Raw genomic sequence first — 24604 nt, 5'->3', positions numbered from 1 at the left:
GCTTGGCTAGAGGCGCAGCTAGTTCTGGAGCACAAGTCTTCAGCACTACAGCTGGGATGTTGTCGGGGCCCATAGCCTTTGCTGTATCCAGTGCACTCAGCCGTTTCTTGATATCACGTGGAGTGAATCGAATTGGCCGAAGACTGGCTTCCGTGATGGTGGGGATATCGGGAGGAGGCTGAGATGGATGATCCACTCGGCACTTCTGGCTGAAGATGGTTGCAAACGCTTCAGCCTTGTCTTTTGCACTCACGTGCTGGACTCCGCCATCATTGAGAATGGGGATGTTTGCAGAGCCTCCTCCTCCCGTTCGTTGTTTAATTGTCCACCACCATTCACGACTGGATGTGGCAGGACTGCAGAGCTTTGATCTGATCCGTTGGTTGTGGAATCGCTTAGCTCTGTCTATAGCATGTTGCTTCCGCTGTTTAGCATGCATGTAGTCCTGAGTTGTAGCTTCACCAGGTTGGCACCTCATTTTTAGGTACGCCTGGTGCTGCTCCTGGCATGCTCTTCTACACTCCTCATTGAACCAGGGTTGATCCCCTGGCTTGTTGGTAATGGTAGAGTGAGGAATATGCCGGGCCATGAGGTTACAGATTGCGCTGGAATACAATTCTGCTGCTGCTGATGGCCCACAGCGCCTCATGGATGCCCAGTTTTGAGCTGCTCGATCTGTTCTGAATCTATCCCATTTAGCACGGTGGTAGTGCCACACAACACATTGGATGGTGTCCTCAGTGCGAAGACGGGATTTCATCTCCACGAGGACTATGCGGTGGTCACTCCTACCAATACTGTCATGGACAGATGCATTTGCGACAGGTAGATTGGTGAGGACGAGGTCAAGTTAGTTTTTCCCTCGTGTTGGTTCGCTCACCACCTGCCGCAGGCCCAGTCTAGCAGCTATGTCCTTCAGGACTCGGCCAGCTCGGTCAGTAGTGGTGCTACCGAGCCACTCTTGGTGATGGACATTGAAGTCCCCCACCCAGAGTACATTTTGTGCCCTTGCTACCCTCAGTGCTTCCTCCAAGTGGTGTTCAACATGGAGGAGGACTGATTCATCAGCTGAGGGAGGACGGTAGGTGGTGATCAGCAGGAGGTTTCCTTGCCCATGTTTGACCTGATGCCATGAGATTTCGTGGGGTCCAGAGTCAATGTTGAGCACTCCCAGGGCCACTCCCTCCTGACTGTATATAACTGTACCGCCACCTCTGGTGGGTCTGTCCTGCCGGTGGGACAGGACATACCCAGGGATGGTGATGGAAGAGTCTGGGACGTTGGCTGAAAGATATGATTCTGTGAGTATGGCTATGTCAGGCTGTTGCTTGACTCGTCTGTGGGACAGCTCTCCCAATTTTGGCACAAGTCCCCAGATGTTAGTGAGGAGGACCTTGCAGGGTCGACTGGGCTTGGTGTTTTGCCGTTGTCGTGTCCGGTGCCTGGTGGTCCGATGCCGGGTGGTCCGTCCGGTTTTATTCTTATTATGACTTTTCGTAGCGAGATTTTACAACTGAGTGTCTTGCTGGGCCATTTCAGAGGGCAATTAAGAATCAACCACATTGCTGTGGGTCTGGAGTCACATATAGGCCAGACCGGGTAAGGGCGGCAGGCTTCCTTCCCTAAAGGGCGTTAGTGAACCAGATGGGTTTTTACGACAATCCGGTAGTTTCATGGCCATCATTACTGATACTAGTATTTTAATTCCAGATTTTTATTTAATTAATTCAACTTAAATTCGCCAGCTGCCGTGGCGGGATTTGAACTCATGACTCTGGATTTTAGTCCAGGCCTCTGGATTACTAGCCCAGTAACATAACCACTATGCTACTCTTTGTGTCCTCCTCACAGCTTACTTTCCCACCTAGCTTTGTATCATCAGCAAACTTGGATACATTACACTTGGTCGCTTCATCAAAGTCATTAATATAGATTGTAAATAGCTGAGGCCCAAGCACTGATCCTTGCGGCACCCCACTAGTTACAGCCTGACAACCCGAGAATGACCTGTTTTTCCCTACTCTCTGTTTTCTGTCCGTTAATCAATCCTCTATCCATGCTAATATATTACCACCAACCCCATGAGCCCTTATCTTGTGTAACAACCTTTTGTGTGACACCTTATCAAATGCTTTTTGAAAATCCAAATATACGACATCCACTGGTTCCCCTTTATCTACCCTGCTAGTTACATCCTCAAAAAACTCTAATAGATTTGTCAAACACGATTTCCCTTTCATAAAACCATGTTGACTCTGTCTAATCATATTATGATTTTCTAAGTGCCCTGTTACCACTTCCTTAATAATGGATTCCAACATTTTCCCAATGACTGATGTCAGGCTAACTGGCCTGTAGTTCCCTGTTTTCTCTCTCCGTCCTTTCTTGAATAGCGGGGTTACATTTGCTACCTTCCAATCCACAGGGACCGTTCTAGAATCTGGAGAATTTTGGAAGATCACAACCAATGCATCCACTATCTCTGCAGGCACCTCTTTTAGAACCCCAGGATGTCGGTCATCAGGTCCAGGGGATTTATCAGCTTTTAGTCCCATTAGTTTCTCCAGTACTTTTTCTCTGGTAATATTAATTGTTTTAAGTTCCTCACTCTCATTTACCCTTCAATTCCATACTATTTGTGGTATGCTTTTTGTGTCTTCTACTGTGAAGTTTAAACAAATATTTGTTTAACATCTCTGTCATTTCCTGATTCCCCATTATAATTTCTCCTGCCTCAGCCTCTAAGGGACCAATGTTTACTTTCGCTAATCTCTTCCTTTTTACGTACTTGTAGAAGCTCTGACAATCCTTTTTATATTTCTTGCTAGTTTACTTTCATATTCTATTTTCTCCCTTTTTATCAATTTTTTGGTCGTCCTTTGCTGGTTTCTAAAACTCTCCCAATCCTCAGGCTTACTACTCTTCTTGGCAACATTATAAGCCTCTTCTTTTAATCTAATACTATCCTTAACTTCTTTAGTTAGCCACGGATGGATCACTTTTCCCATGGAGTTTGTATTTCTCAATGGAATGTATATTCGTTGAGAATTATGAAATATTTCTTCAAATGTTCGCCATTGCTTATCAACCGTCTTATCTTTTAATCTAATTTCCCAATCAACCTTAACCAACTCGCCCCTCATATCTATGTAATTGGCCTAGTTTAAGTTTAAGACTCTAGTTTCGGACTTAATGTACATCACTCTCGAATTCAATGTAAAATTCCATCATATTATGATCACTCTTCCCCAGAGGATCCCTTACTATGAGATTACTAATTAACCCTCTCTCATTACACAAGACAAGATCTAAAATAGACTGTTCTCTGGTAGGTTCCACGACGTATTGTTCTACATGAGAAGATAAGAAGAACATAAGAAATAAGAGCAGGAGTGGGCCATCCGGCCCCTCGAGCCTGCTCCGCTATTCAACAAGATCATGGCTGGTCTTCTACCTCAATGCCATTTTCCTGCACTATCCCCATATCCCTTGATGCCTTCAATATCGAGAAATCTATCGATCTCTGTTTTGAATGTACTCAATGACTGAGCCTCCACAGCCCTCTGGGATAGAGAATTCACCACACTCTAAGTGAACAAACTGACTCGAATGCATTCCATGAACTCGTCCTCCAAACTACTTTTGCCAATTTGATTTGTCCAGTCTATATGAAGATTAAAGTCCCCCCACGATTACTGCATTACGTTTGTTACAAGCTCCTCTTATTTTTTTGATTTATACTCTGTCCAAAAGTTTAACTACTATTAGGCGGCCTGTAAACTACTCCCACCAGTATTTTCTGCTCCTGGTTATTTCTTATCTCCACACACACTGATTCCACATCCTGATTTTCTGAGCCAAGATCCTTTCTCACTACTGTCCTTATCTCATCCTTTATTATCAGGGCTATTCCCCACCCCCCTCCCCCCTCCTCCTTTTCCATTCTGTCTGTCTTTTCGAAAAGTCAAGTACCCTGGAATATTTAGTTCCCAACCTTGGTCACCCTGCAACCACGTCTCAGTGATGGCCACTAGATCAAACCCATTTCTCTCTATTTGTGCCATTAATTCGTCTATCTTGTTACGAATGCTTTGTGCATTCAGATAAATCACCTTTATTTTGACTTTTTACCATTTTTCTCTGATTTGACGTTATTCGCTGATGCATTATTACCGTTAAACTCTCTGTCCCTCCCTGTCTCACTCTGATTATCTTTACCCAAATCACTACACGGCTCTGTGGACTTCACTTTCCTCTTTAGTTTTATAAATTTACCCTTACCTGAACCCTCCCCCCACCACCTTTTTATTTTAGAGCCCTGTCTACAGCCCGAGTTATTCGATTTGCCAGGACTCTGGACCCAGCCCTGTTTAAGTGAAGCCTGTCCCAGTGGAACAGCTCCCTCTTTCCCCAGTACTGGTGCCAGTGCCCCATGAATCGAAACCCCTGTCTCCCACACCACTCTTTAAACCACGCATTTAACTCTCTGAACTGTTTGTCCCGATGCCAATTTGCTCGTGGCTCAGGTAATAATCCAGAGATTATCACCTTTGAGATTCTGCTTATTAATTTGGACCTGAGCTCCTCAAACTCCCTCAGCAGAACCTCATTCCTAGTTCTTCCTATTTCGTTGGTTCCTACGAGAACCACGACAACTGGATCCTCCCCCTCCCCCTCCAAGTTCTTCTCCAGCCGCGAGGAGATGTCCTTAACCCTGGCACCGGGCAGGCAGCACAGCCTTCGGGACTCCCGGTCGCGGCTGCAGAGAACAGTGTCTGTCCCCCTGACTATACTGTCCCCTACCGCTACTACATTCCTTTTTACTCCCCCTACTTGAACGGCCTCCTGTACGGCGGTGCTGTGCTCAGTTTGCCCATCCTCCTTGCAGTCCTTGTTCTCATCCACACAGGTCCCAAATCGCTTTACAGCCAATGATGTACTTTTGAAGTGTAGTCACTGGTGTAATGTAGGCTTCGCGGCAGCCAATTTGCGCACAGCAAGATCCCACAAACAGCAATGGGATAAATGACCAGTTCATCTATTGTTAGGTGTTGGTTGAGGGATAAATATTGGCCCAGGACACCGGGGAGAACTCCCCTGCTCTTCTTCGAAACAGTGGCCATGAGATCTTTTACATTCACCTGAGAGGGCAGACGGGGCCTCGGTTTAACATCTCATCCGAAAGATGGATACGTAATGTAAAGTGGGACCCACAAGGAAACCCAAGATTTTCACCGCAAAGCAAACGAGGGAACGAGAGAGGACAACTGGAAACCAAGGAAAAGCAAATTTAGAACCGGCAGGAAAATCTATAGTGAAAAGGAGTCGTTGTGGCAGGGAGGGGGAGGGGTGGAGTGGGAGATCACCCAATGCAGCGCGGATGGGAAAATGGCACCAACAGTTCCATGGTGCCAAGGCCAGAGCAGAAAATTAACCCCATCTGCCCCTTGCACCCCCAAAAACAGCCATAAATGTTTGGAATTGTCTGGTAGGCTGGGTAACCAAGGCAAAAAGTTTGAGGTTGTTACAACTCAGATTGTTTGATGATGGTGCGTGTAATCTGAGTTCCTCCAATCCTGGCCTCGAGTCTTCCACTCCCTTCGCCCCACCATTGGCGGCCGTGCCTTCAGTTGCCTGGGCCCGAAGCTCTGGAATTCCCTCCCTAAACCTCTCTGCCTCTCTCTCCTCCTTTAAGACGCTCCTTAAAAACCTACCTCTTTGACCAAGCTTTTGGTCGCCTGTCCTAATATCTCCTTATTTGGCTCGGTGTCTAATTTTGTTTGATAATCGCTCCTGTGAAGCACCCTGGGACGTTTCACTACGTTAAAGGCGCAAAATAAATGCAACTTGTTGCTGTTGTTGTAGTAGAGGCAGGAGTTTGCCTGAGCGGCGATATTTTACTCTTGACTCTGGTCACAATTCTGACGGTGGAATAAATTAGCATTGGTTCAATTGCAAATTAAATCAATTTCTTTCTGAAAATAACACTTTGGGATCCAGTATGTGAGGAATTTGAGACATGATGTGTGGCGAGTGTAACAGGCTCAGGAGGAACAGGGGACTTTGGACCTCTGGTTCCCAAAGCTCTTCCCCCACTGGGGGTTTTCCTCACCTCATGTCTGGGTCTGTTGGAGACTCAGTGATAGAGATTGATTGTTGTGATTAGTCAATCACTCCATTATCGTTGTACCATGAGACGGCCAGGGCGGGAGATGGTGAACTACATGGACCCTGGTCTTTTCTCATCCAGTGATCCCTGTGCTCATGATCCCACACGGTGCAGCTCAATATCACTCAACCCGTCACTCAGTCCGGCCCAACACATTGTTTGCCTTCTATATAGCAGTCACCTGTCAGCTGGACGTCTCAACAATTCTTCCACAAACCCCTCAGATCCATCACCTGACGACCTTCTTCCACGTCTGTTCCACCCAGTAACAGTCTTACTTTGGTTCCTTGCTCCTATGGTAATTATTTTTGCATTGGGCTGCATTTGCATTCTACTGGCCCCAGTTTCCTTAATTATTCAGATCCTGATCAATCTTGCCACATTTCTTAAACCCACCCAGATAGATCATCGCTGTGATTTCTTATCTTCACACTCTTCCCTTGGAGAATCATATGAAGTAGTGCAAGGATTCGCAGGCTGATTTTCAGTCTGACAGGCCGTGACATGAACGCTTCTTCCACGGCCGTAATCATCTTTATACCAGCCGATAGGGGGGTTAGTCTTAAACGGCGGGATTGTTGTATGGGCTCCCACAACCTGTATGATGAGGGGGGGGCCAACCACACCCACCAGACATGAGTCTCCTGCTGGATATCAACCCAGCATTCAGAGCCAGAGCTCTGGTCTCCACTCCCCAGGACTGTCTGGAGCTCCAGTCTCCACTCCCCGGGACTGTCTGAAGCTCCGGTCTGCACTCCCCGGGATTGTCTGGAGCTCCGGTCTGCACTCCCCGGGACTGTCTGGAGCTCCAGTCTCCACTCCCCGGGACTGTCTGAAGCTCCGGTCTGCACTCCCCGGGACTGTCTGGAGCTCCGGTCTGCACTCCCCGGGACTGTCTGGAGCTCTGGTCTCCACTCACCAGGACTGTCTGGAGCTCTGGTCTCCACTCACCGGGACTGTCTGGAGCTCCGGTCTCCACTCCCCGGGACTGTCTGAAGCTCCGGTCTCCATTGTCTGGAGTGGGATTCGAAACCTGCACCTTCAGAGGCGGGAATGGCTATCACGAAACCAAAGTCTGGGTGCTGACCAAGCAGATTAGTTCATAGAATCATTCGGCCCACTGTGCCTGTGCTGCCTCTTTGAAAGAGCTCTCCAATCAGTCCCACTCTCCCGCCCTTTCCCCAGAGCCCTGTAAATTTTTCCCTTCAAGTATTTATCCAATTCCCTTTTGAAAGTTATTATTGAATCTGCTTCCACCGCCCTTTCAGGCAGCGCATTCCAGATCAGAACAACTCGCTGAATAAAAAAATTTCTCCTCATCTCCCCTCTGGTTCTTTTGCCGATCACCTTAAATCTGTGTCCTCTGGTTACCGACCCTCCTGCCACTGGAAACAGTTTCTCCTTATTTACTCTCTCAAAACCCTTCATGATTTTTAACACCTCGATCAAATCTCTCCTTAACCTTCTCTGTTCCAAGGAGAACAATCCCAGCTTCTCCAGTCTCTCCAGATAACTGAAGTCCCTCATCCCTGGTACAATTCTGGTAAATCTCCTCTGAACCCCCTTGCAAGCCTCCAACACCAATAAATATTCGGAAAACCGCCATAAAAAACAGGAGTGGTGTGATTTTCACTTACTTTCCATCGTCTGCATGGAAGGCGGCAGAGCAGGAGACCCACCCGAGCTGCTGGCTCAGGTTATAGTCGTACGGGACGACCCCCACCGCGATGGACCCTCGCACTCCACTGTCTGTGATCAGGACCTGTTGACCAGAGAGAGTTATAGTCCAGGTGAAGTTATCAAGCTAACAGCTCGTCCAAAACACCATCAGGCCTGTGACATAAGGGAGCTGCATCAGTGGAGCCAGTGCCTACATAATGTGGAATTTTGTGTCTTGCTTAATTTTTTTGGTTATGCAATTGCGGGGCAGTTACACCGGGCTCCTGTCAGAGGGACACCGAGGAATCACAGCAAACAAAGCATCAAAGAACATCAACAAAGTGTTTCTAGGATTTCAACCAGTCAGTGGTCGAGGACAAGATAAAAAACAGAGCCTTTGTGTTCTGGATAAATACAGAGTAAAGCTTCCTCTACACTGTCCCATCAAACACTCCCAGGGCAGGTACAGGGTTAGATACAGAGTAAAGCTCCCTCTACACTGTCCCATCAAACACTCCCAGGGCAGGTACAGCACGGGTTAGATACAGAGTAAAGCTCACTCTACACTGTCCCATCAAACACTCCCAGGGCAGGTACAGCACAGGTTAGATACAGAGTAAAGCTCCCTCTACACTGTCCCATCAAACACTCCCAGGGCAGGTACAGCACGGGTTAGATACAGAGTAAAGTACCCTCTACACTGTCCCATCAAACACTCCCAGGGCAGGTACAGTGCGGGTTGGATACAGAGTAAAGCTCCCTCTACACTCTCCCATCAAACACTCCCAGGGCAGGTACAGCACGGGTTAGATACAGAGTAAAGCTCCCTCTACACTGTCCCATCAAACACTCCCAGGGCAGGTACAGCACGGGTTAGATACAGAGTAAAGCTCCCTCTACACTGTCCCATCAAACACTCCCAGGGCAGGTACAGCACGGGTTAGATACAGAGTAAAGCTCCCTCTACACTGTCCCATCAAACACTCCCAGGGCAGGCACAGCACGGGGTTAGATACAGAGTAAAGCTCCCTCTACACTGTCCCATCAAACACTCCCAGGGCAGGTACAGCACGGGTTATATACAGAGTAAAGCTCCCTCTACACTGTCCCATCAAACACTCCCAGGGCAGGTACAGCACAGGTTAGATACAGAGTAAAGCTCCCTCTACACTGTCCCATCAAACACTCCCAGGGCAGGTACAGTGCGGGTTAGATGCAGAGTAAAGCTCCCTCTACACTGTCCCATCAAACACTCCCAGGGCAGGTACAGCACGGGTTAGATACAGAGTAAAGCTCCCTCTACACTCTCCCATCAAACACTCCCAGGGCAGGTACAGCACGGGTTAGATACAGAGTAAAGCTCCCTCTACACTGTCCCATCAAACACTCCCAGGGCAGGTACAGCACGGGTTAGATACAGAGTAAAGCTCCCTCTACACTGTCCCATCAAACACTCCCAGGGCAGGTACAGCACGGGTTAGATACAGAGTAAAGCTCCCTCTACACTGTCCCATCAAACACTCCCAGGGCAGGCACAGCACGGGGTTAGATACAGAGTAAAGCTCCCTTTACACTGTCCCATCAAACACTCCCAGGGCAGGTACAGCACGGGTTATATACAGAGTAAAGCACCCTCTACACTGTCCCATCAAACACTCCCAGGGCAGGTACAGCACAGGTTAGATACAGAGTAAAGCTCCCTCTACACTGTCCCATCAAACACTCCCAGGGCAGGTACAGCATGGGTTAGATACAGAGTAAAGCTCCCTCTACACTGTCCCATCAAACACTCCCAGGGCAGTTACAGGACGGGTTAGCTACAGAGTAAAGCTCCCTCTACACTGTCCCATCAAACACTCCCAGGGCAGGTACAGTGCGGGTTAGATGCAGAGTAAAGCTCCCTCTACACTGTCCCATCAAACACTCCCAGGGCAGGTACAGCACGGGTTAGATACAGAGTAAAGCACCCTCTACACTGTCCCATCAAACACTCCCAGGGCAGGTACAGCACGGGTTAGATACAGAGTAAAGCTCCCTCTGCACTGTCCCATCAAACACTCCCAGGGCAGGTACAGCACAGGTTAGATACAGAGTAAAGCTCCCTCTACACTGTCCCATCAAACACTCCCAGGGCAGGTACAGCACGGGTTCGATACAGAGTAAAGTTCCCTCTACACTGTCCCATCAAACACTCCCAGGGCAGGTACAGTACGGGTTAGATACAGAGTAAAGCTCCCTCTACACTGTCCCATCAAACACTCCCAGGGCAGGTACAGTACGGGTTAGATACAGAGTAAAGCTCCCTCTACACTGTCCCATCAAACACTCCCAGGGCAGGTACAGTACGGGTTAGATACAGAGTAAAGCTCCCTCTATACTGTCCCATCAAACACTCCCAGAGCAGGTACAGGGTTAGATACAGAGTAAAGCTCCCTCAACACTGTCCCATCAAACACTCCCAGGGCAGGTACAGCACGGGTTAGATGCAGAGTAAAGCTCCCTCTGCAATGTTTCAATTACTCCACGATTACATTCCAATCAGTTACTCTATATATAAACCACCTGACCCCCTCGTTTCGATCACAGCCTATAACTCACTCACAAGTATCTGTTATTCTACAGAAGAACATAAGACCATAAGAAATAGGAGCAGGAGTAGGCCATCCGGCCCCTCGATCCTGCTCCGCCATTCAATCAGATCATGGCTGACCTTCGACCTCAACTCCACTTTCCCGCCCGATCCCCATATCCCTTGATTCCCCCAGAGTCCAAAATTCTATCGATCTCAGTCTTGAATAAACTCAATGACTCAGCATCCACAGCCCTCTGGGGTAGAGGATTCCAAAGATTCATAACCCTCTGAGTGAAGAAATTCCTCTTCATCTCAGTCTTAAATGGCCGACCCCTTATCCTGAGACTATGCCCCCCTAGTTCTAGACCCTCCAGCCAGGGAAACAGCCTCTCAGCATCTACCCTGTCAAGCCCCCTCATAATCTTATATGTTTCAATGAGATCACCTCTCATTCTTCTAAACTCCAGAGAGTATGGGCCCATTCTACTCAATCTCTCCTCATAGGACAACCCTCTCATCCCAGGAATTAATCTAGTGACCCTTCGTTGCACCACCTCGAAGGCAAGTATATCCTTCCTTAGATAAGGAGACCAAAACTGTTCGCAGTACTCCAGATGAGGTCTCACCAAAGCCCTGTACAATTGTAGCAAGACTTCCTTACTCTTATACTCCAACCCCCTTGCCAAGGAAGTCAACATACCATTTGCCTTCCGAATTGCTTGCTGTACCTGCATGTTAACTTACTATGTTTCTTGTATGAGGACTCCCAAATCATAGAATCATAGAAAGGTTACAGCACGGAAGGAGGCCATTCGGCCAGTCGGGTCCATGCCGGCTCTCTGCAAAAGCAATCCAGCTGGTCCCACTCCCCCGCCCTTTCCCCATAGCCCTGCAAATTTTTCCTTTCAAGTACTTGTCCAGTTCCCTTTTGAAGGCCATGATTGAATCTGCCTCCACCACCCCCTCGGGCAGTGCATTCCAGATCCTAACCACTCGCTGTGTAAAAAAGTTTTTCCTCATGTCACCTTTGGTTCTTTTGCCAATCACCTTAAATCTATGTCCTCTGGTTCTCGACCCTTCTGCCAATGGAAACAGTTTCTCTCTATCTACTCTGTCTGGACCCTTCATGATTTTGAACACCTCAATCAAATCTCCTCGAAACTGTCTCTGGTCCAAGGAGAACAACCCCAGCTTCTCCAGTCTCTCCACGTAACTAAAGTCCCTCATCCCTGGAATCATTCTCGTAAATCTCTTCTGCACCCTCTCTAAGGCCTTCACATCCTTCCTAAAGTGCGGTGCCCAGAACTGGACACAATACTCCAGTTGTGGCCGAACCAGTGTTTTATAAAGGTTCATCATGACTTCCTTGCTTTTGTACTCTATGCCTCTATTTATAAAGCCCAGGATCCCGTATGCTTTTTTAACCACTTTCTCAACCTGCCCTGCCACCTTCAACGATTTGTGTACATATACCCCCAGATCTCTCTGTTCCTGTACCCCTTTTAGAGTTGTGCCCTCCAGTTTACATTGCCTCTCCTCGTTTTTCCTACCCAATTGCATCACTTCGTATTTTACTGCGTTAAATTTCATCTGACACGTGTCTGCCCATTCCACCAGCCTGTCTATGCCCTTGAAGTCTATCACTATCCTCCTCACTGTTCACTACACTTCCAAGCTTTGTGTCATCTGCAAATTTGGAAATTGTGCCCTGTACACCCAAGTCCAAGTCATTAATATCTCTCTGAACAACAACATTTAATAGTTTCTCACCATTTAAAATATATTCTGTTTTTCTATTCTTCCAACCAAAGTGAATAATCTCACATTTCCCCACATTATACTCCATCTGCCACCTTCTTGCCCACTCACTTAACCTGTCGATATCCCTTTGCAGACTCTTTGTGTTCTCCTCACAGCTTACTTTCCCATCTAGCTTTGTATCATCAGCAAACTTGGATACATTACACTCGGTCCCTTCATCTAAGTCATTAATGTAGATTGTAAATAGCTGAGGCCCAAGCACTGATCCTTGCGGCACCCCACTAGTTACAGCCTGACAACCTGAGAATGACCCGTTTATCCCTACTCTCTGTTTTCTGTCCGTTAACCAATCCTCTATCCATGCTAATATATTACCCCCAATCCCATGAGCCCTAATCTTGTGTAACAACCTTTTATGTGGCACCTTATCGAATGCCTTTTGAAAATCCAAATATATGACATCCACTGGTTCCCCTTTATCTACCCTGCTAGTTACATCCTCAAAAAACTCTAATAAATTTGACAAAAATGATTTCCCTTTCATAAAACTATGTTGACTCTGCCTAATCATATTGTGATTTTCTCAGTGCCCTGTTACCATGATCTTAACAATGGATTCCAGCATTTTCCCGATGACTGGTGTCAGGACCATGTAAACAATGTGACCCTCTCGATTAGATTCGAAGCTGAACTCTCTCCCAGGTATCTGTTATTCTATAAAAAAAACCCCGAACCCCTCGATTAGATTCCAGCCTGTAACTCACTCCCGGGTATCTGTTATTCTATATATAAACCCCCTGAACCCCTCGATTAGATTCCAGTCTGTAACTCACTCCCGGGTATCTGTTATTCTATATATAAACCCCCCGAACCCCTCGATTAGATTCCAGTCTGTAACTCACTCCCGGGTATCTGTTATTCTATATATAAACCCCCCGAACCCCTCGATTAGATTCCAGTCTGTAACTCACTCCCGGGTATGTGTTATTCTATATTTCAACCCCCACGAACCCCTCGATTAGATTCCAGCCTGTAGCTCACTCCCGGGTATCTGAATTTTCTATATATAAACCCCCTGAACCCTCGATTAGATTCCAGTCTGTAACTCACTCCCGGGTATCTGTTATTCTAAATATAAACCCCCCGATCCCCTCGATTAGATTCCAGCCTGTAACTCACTCCCGGGTATCTGTTATTCTATATATAACCCCCCCTGAACCCCTCGATTGGATTCCAGCCTGTAACTCATTCCCGGGCATCTGTTATTCTATATATAAACCCCCCCGAACCCCTCGATTAGATTCCAGCCTGTAACTCATTCCCGGGCATCTGTTATTCTATATATAAACCCCCCCGAACCCCTCGATTAGATTCTAGCCTGTAACTCATTCCCGGGTATCTGTTATTCTATATATAAACCCCCCCGAACCCCTCGATTAGATTCCAGCCTGTAACTCATTCCCGGATATCTGTTATTCTCTATATAAACCCCTCGAACCCCTCGATTAGATTTCAGCCTGTAACTCACTCCCGGCTGTCTGTTATTCTATATATAAACCCCACGAACCCCTCGATTTGATTCCAGCCTGTAACTCATTCCCGGGTATCTGTTATTCTATATATAAACCCCCCGAACCCCTCGATTAGATTCCAGCCTGTAACTCACTCCCGGGTATCTGTTCTTCTATAAACCCCCCGTGCCCCTGGATTTCAGTGTATCCTATATAGATCAATGGGTATCTACACAGAAGCTGCCCTCAGGAGATTGAAGTGCAGGTTTTATTCACCGTTTGTGGCACAGAAAAGATTTGAAAAAAGTTACTTTTTAAACTGTGTTTTAAAATCAGTGTATTCCCGCAAGTGAAAAAGGAACGGTGGATGAGCCATTCTTAGTTAAGATGCTAATGAGCTGCCGATGATGCTGTTTCCTCATAGTCTGTAAACAATATGCAATTTGTTGGTTTCCCCTGCAATCAATAGGCCTCTCAGTCCCCTTTGTTGATTATATCATCATCGGCAGTCCTTTACCAGAGGTATAGCAAACCTTATTTACAGTGGATGTGCTTATTGAACATAAAAATAACAATAAAGTTGGTTTTTAAAGTGTAGTAAAAATGTTTTTTGATCTCTTTCTGACTGTGACACATCCCAAGACCAAATGAATGTTTTTAAGAGTGCGGGCAAAGTGGTTCCATAAGAACGTATGAGATAGAAGCATAAAGTAGCATGAAGGAGGCCATTCGGCCCCTCGATCCTGCTCCGCTATTCAATCAGATCATGGCTGATCTTCGACCTCAACTCCACTTTCCCGCCCGATCCCCATATCCCTTGATTCCCCAGAGTCCAAAAATCTATCGATCGCAGTCGTGAATATATATAGGGAGTTAGGAGTTAAACTAAAAAGTAGGACCTCAAAGGTAGTAATCTCAGGATTGCTACCAGTGCCACGGGCTAGTCAGAGTAGGAATGACAGGATAGCTAGGATGAATACGTGGCTTGAGAGATGGTGCAAGAGGGAGGGATTCAAATTCCTGGGACATTGGAACCGATTTTGGGGGAGGTGGGACCAATACAAATTGGACGGTCTGCATCTGGGCAGGACTGGAACCAATGTCCTAGGGGGAGTGTTTGCTAGTGCTGTTGGGGAGGGTTTAAACTAATGTGGCAGGGGGATGGGAACCGATGCAGGAAGTCAGTGGGAAGTAAAGTGGTGACAGGAACAAAAAGCAGTAAGGGAGAGTGTACAAAACATGACTGGACAGATGGTCTGAGAAAGCAGGGCAAAGACCAAGGGAAATCTAGATTAAACTGCATTTATTTCAATGCAAGAAGTCTGATGGGCAAGGCAGATGAACTCAGGGCATGGATGGGTACATGGGACTGGGATGTTATAGCTATTACTGAAACATGGCTAAGGGAGGGGCAGGACTGGCAGCTCAATGTTCCAGGGTACAGATGCTATAGGAAAGATAGAGCAGGAGGTGAGAGAGGAGGGGGAGTTGCGTTCTTGATTAGGGAGAACATCACGGCAGTAGTGAGAGGGGATATATCCGAGGGTTCGCCCACTGAGTCCATTTGGGTAGAACTGAAAAATAAGAAGGGAGAGATCACTCTGATAGGATTGTACTACAGACCCCCAAATAGTCAACGGGAAATTGAGGAGCAAATATGTAACGAGATTACAGACAGCTGCAAGAAAAATAGGATGGTAATAGTAGGGGACTTTAACTTTCCCAACATTGACTGGGACAGCCATAGCATTAGGGGCTTGGATGGAGAGAAATTTGTTGAGTGCATTCAGGAGGAATTTCTCATTCAGTATGTGGATGGCCCGACTAGAGAGGGGGCAAAACTTGACCTCCTCTTGGGAAATAAGGAAGGGCAGGTGACAGAAGTGTTAGTGAGGGATCACTTTGGGACCAGTGATCATAATTCCATTAGTTTTAAGATAGCGATGGAGAATGATAGGTCTGGCCCAAAAGTTAAAATTCTAAATTGGGAAAAGGCCAATTTTGATGGTATTAGACAGGAACTTTCAGAAGTTGATTGGGAGAGTCTGTTGGCAGGCAAAGGGACGTCTGGTAAGTGGGAGGCTTTCAAAAGTGTGTTAACCAGGGTTCAGGGTAAGCACATTCCTTATAAAGTGAAGGGCAAGGCTGGTAGAAGTAGGGAACCTTGGATGACTCGGGAGATTGAGGCCCTAGTCAAAAAGAAGAAGGAGGCATATGACATGCATAGGCAGCTGGGATCAAGTGGATCCCTTGAAGAGTATAGAGATTGCCGGAGTAGAGTTAAGAGATAAATCAGGAGGGCAAAAAGGGGACATGAGATTGCTTTGGCAGATAAGGCAAAGGAGAATCCAAAGAGCTTCTACAAATACATAAAGGGCAAAAGAGTAACTAGGGAGAGAGTAGGGCCTCTGAAGGATCAACAAGGTCATCTATGTGCGGAACCACAAGAGATGGGTGAGATCCTAAATGAATATTTCACATCGGTATTTACGGTTGAGAAAGGCATGGATGTTAGGGAACTTGGGGAAATAAATAGTGATGTCTTGAGGAGTGTACATATTACAGAGAGGGAGGTGCTGGAAGTCTTAACGCACATCAAGTTAGATAAATCTCGGGGACCTGATGAAATGTATCCCAGGACGTTATGGGAGGTTAGGGAGGAAATTGAGGGTCCCCTAGCAGAGATATTTGAATCATCGATAGCTACAGGTGAGGTGCCTGAAGATTGGAGGGCAGCAAATGTTGTGCCTTTGTTTAAGAAGGGCGGCAGGGAAAAGCCTGGGAACTACAGACCGGTGAGCCTGACATCTGTAGTGGGTAAGTTGTTCGAGGGTATTCTGAGAGACAGGATCTACAAGCATTTGGAGAGGCAGGGACTGATTAGGAACAGTCAGCATGGTTTTGTGAGTGGAAAATCATGTTTCACGAATTTGATTGAGTTTTTTGAAGGGGTAACCAAGAAGATAGATGAGGGCTGTGCAGTAGACGTGGTCTACATGGACTTTAGCAAAGCCTTTGACAAGGTACCGCATGGTAGGTTGTTACATAAGGTTAAATCTCACGGGATCCAAGGTGAGGTAGCCAATTGGATACAAAATTGGATTGACGACAGAAGACAGAGGGTGGTTGCAGAGGGCTGTTTTTCAAACTGGAGGCCTGTGACCAGCGGTGTGCCTCAGGGATCGGTGCTGGGTCCGCTGTTATTTGTTATTTATATTAATGATTTGGATGAGAATTTAGGAGGCATGGTTAGTAAGTTTGAAGATGACACCAAGATTGGTGGCATTGTGGACAGTGAAGAAGGTTATCTAGGATTGCAACGGGATCTTGATAAATTGGGCCAGTGGGCTGATGAATGGCAGATGGAGTTTAATTTAGATAAATGTGAGGTGATGCATTTTGGTAGATCGAATCGGGCCAGGACCTACTCCGTTAATGGTAGGGCATTGGGGAGAGTTATAGAACAAAGAGATCTAGGAGTTCATAGCTCCTTGAAAGTGGAGTCACAGGTGGATAGGGTGGTGAAGAAGGCATTCGGCATGCTTGGTTTCATTGGTCAGAATATTGAATGCAGGAGTTGGGATGTCTTGTTGAAGTTGTACAAGACATTAGTAAGTCTACACTTGGAATACTGTGTACAGTTCTGGTCACCCTATTATAGAAAGGATATATTATTAAACTCGAAAGAGTGCAGAAAAGATTTACTAGGATGCTACCGGGACTTGATGGTTTGACTTATAGGGAGAGGTTAGATGGACTGAGACTTTTTTCCCTGGAGAGTAGGAGGTTAAGGGGTGATCTTATAGAAGTCTATAAAATAATGAGGGGCATAGATAAAGTAGATAGTCAAAATCTTTTCCCAAAGGTAGGGGAATCTATAACGAGGGGGCATAGATTTAAGGTGAGAGGGGAGAGATACAAAAGGGTCCAGAGGGGCAATTTTTTCACTCAAAGGGTGGTGAGTGTCTGGAACGAGCTGCCAGAGGCAGTAGTAGAGGCGGGTACAATTTTGTCTTTTAAAAAGCATTTGGACAGTTACATGGGTAAGATGGGTATAGAGGGATATGGGCCAAGTGCAGGCAATTGGGACTAGCTTAGTGGTATAAACTGGGCGACATGGACATGTTGGGCCGAAGGGCCTGTTTCCATGTTGTAAACTTCTATGATTCTATGATTCTATATTCAATGACTCAGCATCCACATCCCTCTGGGGTAGAGAATTCCAAAGATTCACAACCCTCTGAGTGAAGAAATTCCTCCTCAGCTCAGTCTTAAATGGCCGACCCCTTATCCTGAGACTTTGCCCCATAGTTCTAGACTCTCCAGCCTCACACAGCGTCTACCCTGTCAAGCCCCCTCAGAATCTTATATGTTATATGTTTCAGAGATGGTTCCAGGGCAGCAGGCTCAAAAAGTCAGGATGCAAAGGAGTTGGTCTGTTCAAGTCTTGCAAAACGACCCATGGAAGTGGGATAGAGTAGCGTGTTCATTAATTTCATATAATTACACAAAAATAAATTGTAGTGGATCTGAACATAACTGTTGCTCTTTATATTCACCTCAGACATCTTCAGAAATAGTGAAGTAATACACTTGCAAAAGACCACTGATATCCGGTTCAGGTCAGAAGGGGGTCTGTCGTTACACCCCCAGGTCCTGCTTTAATACCAGTAGATTTAGGCTAATGTGAGTCAACTCCAATAAAAGTAAGATGCTCAGACTACTTTGAAGGTCAAGTTGAGAAGGCTGTTAAAAATAGTATATGGGATCTTAGACTTTATTAATAGAGGCACAGAGTACAAAAGCAAGGAAGTTATGCTAAACGTTTATAAAACACTGGTTAGGCCTCAACTGGAGTATTGTGTTCAATTCTGGGCACCGCACTTTAGGAAGGATGTGAAGGCCTTAGAGAGGGTGCAGAGGAGATTTACTAGAATGATTCCAGGGATGAGGGACTTCAGTTATGTGGAGAGACTGGAGAAGCTGGGATTGTTCTCCTTAAAACAGAGAAGGTTAAGGGAAGATTTGATCAAGGTGTTCAAAATCATGAGGGATTTTGACAGAGTAAATAAGAAACTGTTTCCAGTGGCAGGAGGGTCAGTAACCAGAGGACACAGATTTAGGGTAATTGGCAAAAAAGAGCCAGAGGGGAGATGAGGAAACATTTTTTTACTCACCGAGTTGTGATGATCTGGAATTCGCTGCCTGGAAGCAGATTCAATAATAACTTTCAAAAGGGAATTCGATAAATACTTGAAGGGAAAAATTTACAGGGCTCTGGGGAAAAAGCAGGGGAGTGGGACTAATTGGATAGCTCTTTCAAAGAGTCTGGCACAGGCACAACGTGCCATAAGATTCTCTGGGAGCGACTGACACCACTGAACACAAGGAAGTATCTTTATGAGGGGCAGAATTCGTAGCAAGGCTACGATGGAACATGATGCTTCTCAGGGTTCACATGAAGAAACCACAACTTGCATTTATTTCATGCCTTCAACATAGTGAAATATCCCAAGGAGCGATTATCAAACAAAAATTTGACACCGATCCACATCAGGAGATATTAGGACAGGTGACCAAAAGCTTGGTCAAAGAGGTAGGTTTTAAGGAGCGTCTTATAGGAGGGGGGTGGAGAGATGGAGAGGTTAAGGGAGGGAATTCCAGAGTTTAGGGCCCAGGCAGCTGAAGGAACGGCCGCCAATGGTGGAGCGATGAAAATTGGGGATGCGCAAGAGGCCAGAATTGGAGGAGCGCAGAGATCTCGGAGGGTTGTAGGGCTGGAGGAGGTTACAGAGATAGGGAGGGGCGAGGCCATGGAGGGATTTGAAAACAAGGATGAGAATTTTAAAATCGAGGCGTTCCCGGACCGGGAGCCGATGTAGGTCAGTGAGCACAGGGGGTGAAACAGCCCTGGCTCAGCCCATACCGACTATCTCTTCGCTCAGGGTGCTCTGAACGAAACCCTTCAGCCCGTCCATCCTGTTCCTGGCCTTGCAGCTGGAGGACGGACCTCTGGCAGTTTGTGGGAGAGTTCGGGTGTTTTTTCGGGCGTGTGTTGGAGGCAATGACCTTTAAGGTCCCGTTCTCCTCCGTTTACTTCCCGCAAATCCACCCAAAAACGGGAGTTAATTCAGAGCAGAGTCTCTGCCTCCTCGTCCTCAAGGCAACTCGGGAATGGGCAATAAATACTCGCCCAAACACACAAGTATAAAAGAACACCTGATAAAGGATCAGTTCAACCATCCCCCTTTGAATCCTGAAAAACACTCAGCGTGCATGCACTCCAGTTCCACCTGATTTGTTCACTGTTAAAGGTAACACATAGCAGCATGTTCAGAGCACAGGACAGATGCCACAGAAGCAGAAATAAAATTTCTGAGCTGAAGGATTCTCTCCATCACTCTCCCGATGACTGGTAAGCTACTGCTGCTTGAGAACAGAGCCACAAACCCCAAACCCCAATTCCGATTTGTTTATTCAGTCCTGTAACTCTATATTTCAACATAACCATGTCACCTAATTATGTGTGTCTGTGACAACACTCACCAGCTGCAACCACTATCCCTGTCTGGGATGGAAATTAAATACATGGCCTGTGGGTCTTGAGGTTTTGGACCAGATGTGAAAGGGGTCACTGCTCCTGTACTTTGGTATTAACTTTCTCAAGAGCGGGCCTCTGGTTGAGTAGCAGCAAGGTGGTAGAGGTCACGGGTTTGGGAGGTGCTGTCGAAGAAGCCTTGGCGAGTTGCTGCAGTGCATCCTGTGGATGGTACACACTGCAGCCACAGTGCACCGGTGGTGAAGGGAGTGAATGTTTAGGGTGGTGGATGGGGTGCCAATCAAGCGGGCTGCCTTGTCCTGGATGGTGTCGAGCTTCTTGAGTGTTGTTGGAGCTAAACTCATCCAGGCAAGTGGGGAGTATTCCATCACACCCCTGACTTGTGCCTTGTAGGTGGTGGAGAGGTTTTGGGGAGTCGGGAGGAGAGTTACTCATAGAAACATAGAATGGTTGCAGCACAGAAGGAGGTCATTCGGCCTGTTGAGCTCGTGCTAGCTCTCTGCAAGAGGAATCCAGCCATACCCACTCCCCCGTGCTTTCCCCGTAGGCTGCAAAAATGTTTCCTTCAAGTACTCGGGCAGGTGGAAGGAGTATCAGTGGGAGAGCATTTTGCTGGTAGTGTCATAATTCAGTTAGGTTTGTTATGGAAAAGGACAAAGATAGAACAGGAGTTAAAGTTCTCAATTGGGGAAAGGCCAAATTTACTAAGCTGAGAAGTGATTTAGCAAAAGTGGACTGGAAACAGCTACTCGAAGGTAAATCAGTGTCAGAGCAGTGGGAGGCATTCAAGGGGGAGATAGTGAGAGTTCAGAGCAAATATGTTCCCACAAAGAAAAAGGGTGGGACTGCCAAATCTACAGCCCCCTGGATGACAAGGAGCATACAGGGTAAGATAAGGTAAAAAAGAGAAGCTTATGTCAGATACCGAGAGCTCAATACTGCAGAAAGCCTAGAGGAGTATATAGAAAGTGCAAGGGTGAAATTAAAAAGGAAATTAGGAAACCAAAGAGAGGGCATGAAAAAATACTGGCAGGTAAAATGAAGGAAAACCCAAAAATGTTTCATAAATACATCAAGAGCAAGAGGATAACTAAGGAAAGAGCAGGGCCTATTAGAGACCAAAAAGGTAACCTATGTGTGGAGGCGGAAGATGTGGGTCTGGTTCTTAATGAATACTTTGCCTCTGTCTTCACAAAAGAGAGGGACGATGTAGAGATTGTAGTAAAGGAGGAGGAGTGTGAAATATTGGATGGGATAAACACAACGGGCAGTTGAAAAAACTGTCTGTAATCACCAAGCATCGTTCTGTGAATTATAAATGCGTTTTCATTTCGAGGATTTCATTTCCACATCGTTCACCTGAGGAAGGAGGAAGCCTCCGAAAGCTTGTGAATTTAAAATAAAATTGCTGGACTATAACTTGGTGTTGCAAAATTGTTTACAATTGTCAACCCCAGTCCATCACCGGCATCTCCACATCAGGGATAAACACAGTGAGAGAGGAAGTATTAAGGGGTTTAGCCTCTTTTGAAAGTAGATAAATCGCCAGGCCCGGATGAAATGTATCCCAGGCTGTTAAGAGAAGCCAGGGAGGAAATAGCGGAGACTCTGACCATCATTTTCCAATCCTCCCTGGATACAGGCGTGGTGCCGGAGGATTGGAGGACTGCTGATGTTGTACCGTTGTTTAAAAAGGGAGAAAGAGATAGACCGAGTAATTATGGGTCAGTTACTCCAACCTCGGTGGTGGGCAAATTATTGGAATCAATTCTGAAGGACAGGATAAACCATCCATTTGGAAAGGCACGGGTTAATCAAGGACAGTCAGCATGGATTTGTTAAGGGAAGTTCGTGTCTGACTAACTTGATTGAAATTTTTGAGGAGGTAACAAGGAGGGTCGATGAGGGCAATACATTTGATGTAGTCTACATGGATTTTAGCAAGGCTTTTGACAAGGTCCCACATGGCAGACTGGTCAGAAAAGTAAAAGCCCATGGGATCCAAGGGAGAGTGGCAAGTTGGGTCCAAAATAGGCTCAGTGGCAGGAAGGAAAGGGTAATAGGCGATGGGTGTTTTTGTGACTAGAAGGCTGTTTCTAGTGGGGTTCTGCAGGGCTCAGTACTGGGTCCCATTCTTTTTGCGGTATATATTAATGCATAATATTAATACATTTGGACTTAAATGTTCGGGGCTTGATCAAGAAGTTTGCAGATGATACAAAAATTGGCCATGTGGTTGATAGTGAGGAGGAAAGCTGTAGACTGCAGGAAGATATCAATGGACTGGTCAGGTGGACAGAAAAGTGGCAAATGGAATTCAATCCAGAGAAGTGTGAGGTGATGCATTTGGGGAGAGCAAACAAGGCAAGGGAATACACAATAAATGGGAGGATACTGAGAGGTGTAGAGGAAGTGAGGGACCTTGGAGTGCATGTCCACAGATCCCTGAAGGTAGCAGGACAGGTAGATAAGGTGGTTAAAAAGGCATACGGGATACTTTCCTTTATTAGCCAAGGCATAGAATGTAAGAGCAGGGAGGTTATGCTGGAACTGTATAAAACACTGGTTAGGCCACAGCTTGAGTACTGTGTACAGTTCTGGTCACCACATTACAGGAAAGATGTGATTGCACTAGAGAGGGTACAGAGGAGATTTACGAGGATGTTGCCAGGACTGGAGAATTTTAGCTCTGAGGAAATATTGGATAGGCTGGGGTTGTTTTCTTTGGAACAAAGGAGGCTGAGGGGAGATTTAATTGAGGCATATAAAATTATGAGGGGCCCAGATAGAGTGGATAGGGAGGACCTATTTCCCTTAGCAGAGGGGTCAGTGACCAGGGGGCATGGATTTAAAGTGATTGGTAGAAGGATTAGAGGGGAGCGGAGGAGAAATTTTTTCACCCAGAGGGTGGTGGGGGTCTGGAACTCGCTGCCTGAGAGGGTGGGAGAGGCAGAAACCCTCAACTCATTTAAAAAGTACCTGGATGTGCACCTGAAGTGCCGAAACCTACAGGGCTACGGACCAAGTGCTGGAAAGTGGGATTAAGCTGGATGGCTCATTTTCGGTCGGCACAGACACGATGGGCCAAATGGCCTCCTTCTGAGCCGTAAATTTTCTATGATTCTATGATTTATACAATTTCTTTTTGAAAGCCATGGTTGAATCTGCCTCAAGCACCCTTTTACGCAACACATTCCAGATCATAATAACTCGCTGCGTAAAAACATTCTTCCTCATGTCGGCTTTGGTTCTTTTGCCAATTACCTAAAATCTGTGTCCTCTGATTCTCGACCCTTCTGCCAATGGGAAAACTCGATGCAGAATACCCAGCCTCTGACCTGCTCTTGTAGCCACAGTAATTATGTGGCTGGTCCAGTTAAGTTTCTGGTCAATGGTGACCCCCAGGATGTTGATGGTGGGGATTCGGCGATGGTAATGCCATTGAATGTCAAGGGGAGGGGGTTAGACACTCTCTTGTTGGAGATGGTCATTGCCTGGCACTTATCTGGTGCGAATGTTACTTGCCACTTATCAGCCCAAGCCTGGATGTTGTCCAGGTCTTGCTGCATGTGGGCACGGACTGCTTCATTATTTGAGGGGTTGCGAATGGAACTGAACACTGTGCAATCATCAGCAAACATCCCCATTTCTGACCTTATGATGGAGGGAAGGTCATTGATGAAGCAGCTGAAGATGGTTGGGTCCAGGACACTGCCCTGAGGAACTCCTGCAGCAATGTCCTGGGGCTGAGATGATTGGCCTCCAACAACCACTACCATCTTCCTTTGTGCTCAGTATGACTCCAGCCACTGGAGAGTTTTCCCCCTGATTCCCATTGACTTCAATTTTACTAAGGCTTCTTGGTACCACACTTGGTCAAATGCTGCCTTGATGTCAAGGGCAGTCGCTCTCACCTCACCTCTGGAATTCAGCTCTTTTGTCCATGTTTGGACCAAGGCTGTAATGAGGTCTGGAGCCGAGTGGTCCTGGCGGAACCCAAACTGAGCATTGGTGAGCAGGTTATTGGTGAGTAAGTGTCGCTTGATAGCACTGTCAACGACACCTTCCATCACTTTGCTGATGATCGAGAGTAGACTGATGGGGCGGTAATTGGCCGGATTGGATTTGTCCTGCTTTTTGTGGACAGGACATACCTGGGCAATTTTCCACATTGTCGGGTAGATGCCAGTGTTGTAGCTGTACTGGAACAGCTTGGCTAGAGGCGCAGCTAGTTCTGGAGCACAAGTCTTCAGCACTACAGCTGGGATGTTTTCGGGGCCCATAGCCTTTGCTGTATCCAGTGCAGTCAGCCATTTCTTGATATCACGTGGAGTGAATCAAATTGGCTAAATCGTAGAATCATAGAAAATTTA

The 24604-nt window shown here is 46.5% G+C and overlaps 1 protein-coding gene across 1 annotated transcript in view; it reads right to left on the bottom strand.

Annotated features, from left to right (window-relative positions):
* Positions 1–24604, bottom strand: part of LOC137323436 (SPRY domain-containing protein 3-like) — a 708978-nt gene that overhangs the window by 520316 nt on the left and 164058 nt on the right. Inside the window, exon 4 of the mRNA XM_067986908.1 lies at positions 7807–7931. Coding sequence (XP_067843009.1) covers positions 7807–7931 — 125 coding nt within the window. The remainder of the gene's footprint in view (positions 1–7806; positions 7932–24604) is intronic.

Source organism: Heptranchias perlo, chromosome 7, assembly GCF_035084215.1.
Source record: "Heptranchias perlo isolate sHepPer1 chromosome 7, sHepPer1.hap1, whole genome shotgun sequence".
Classification (NCBI taxonomy): Eukaryota; Metazoa; Chordata; class Chondrichthyes; order Hexanchiformes; family Hexanchidae; genus Heptranchias; species Heptranchias perlo.
Note: the sequence above shows the minus strand (reverse complement) of the source record. Positions and strands in the feature narration are given on the sequence as shown.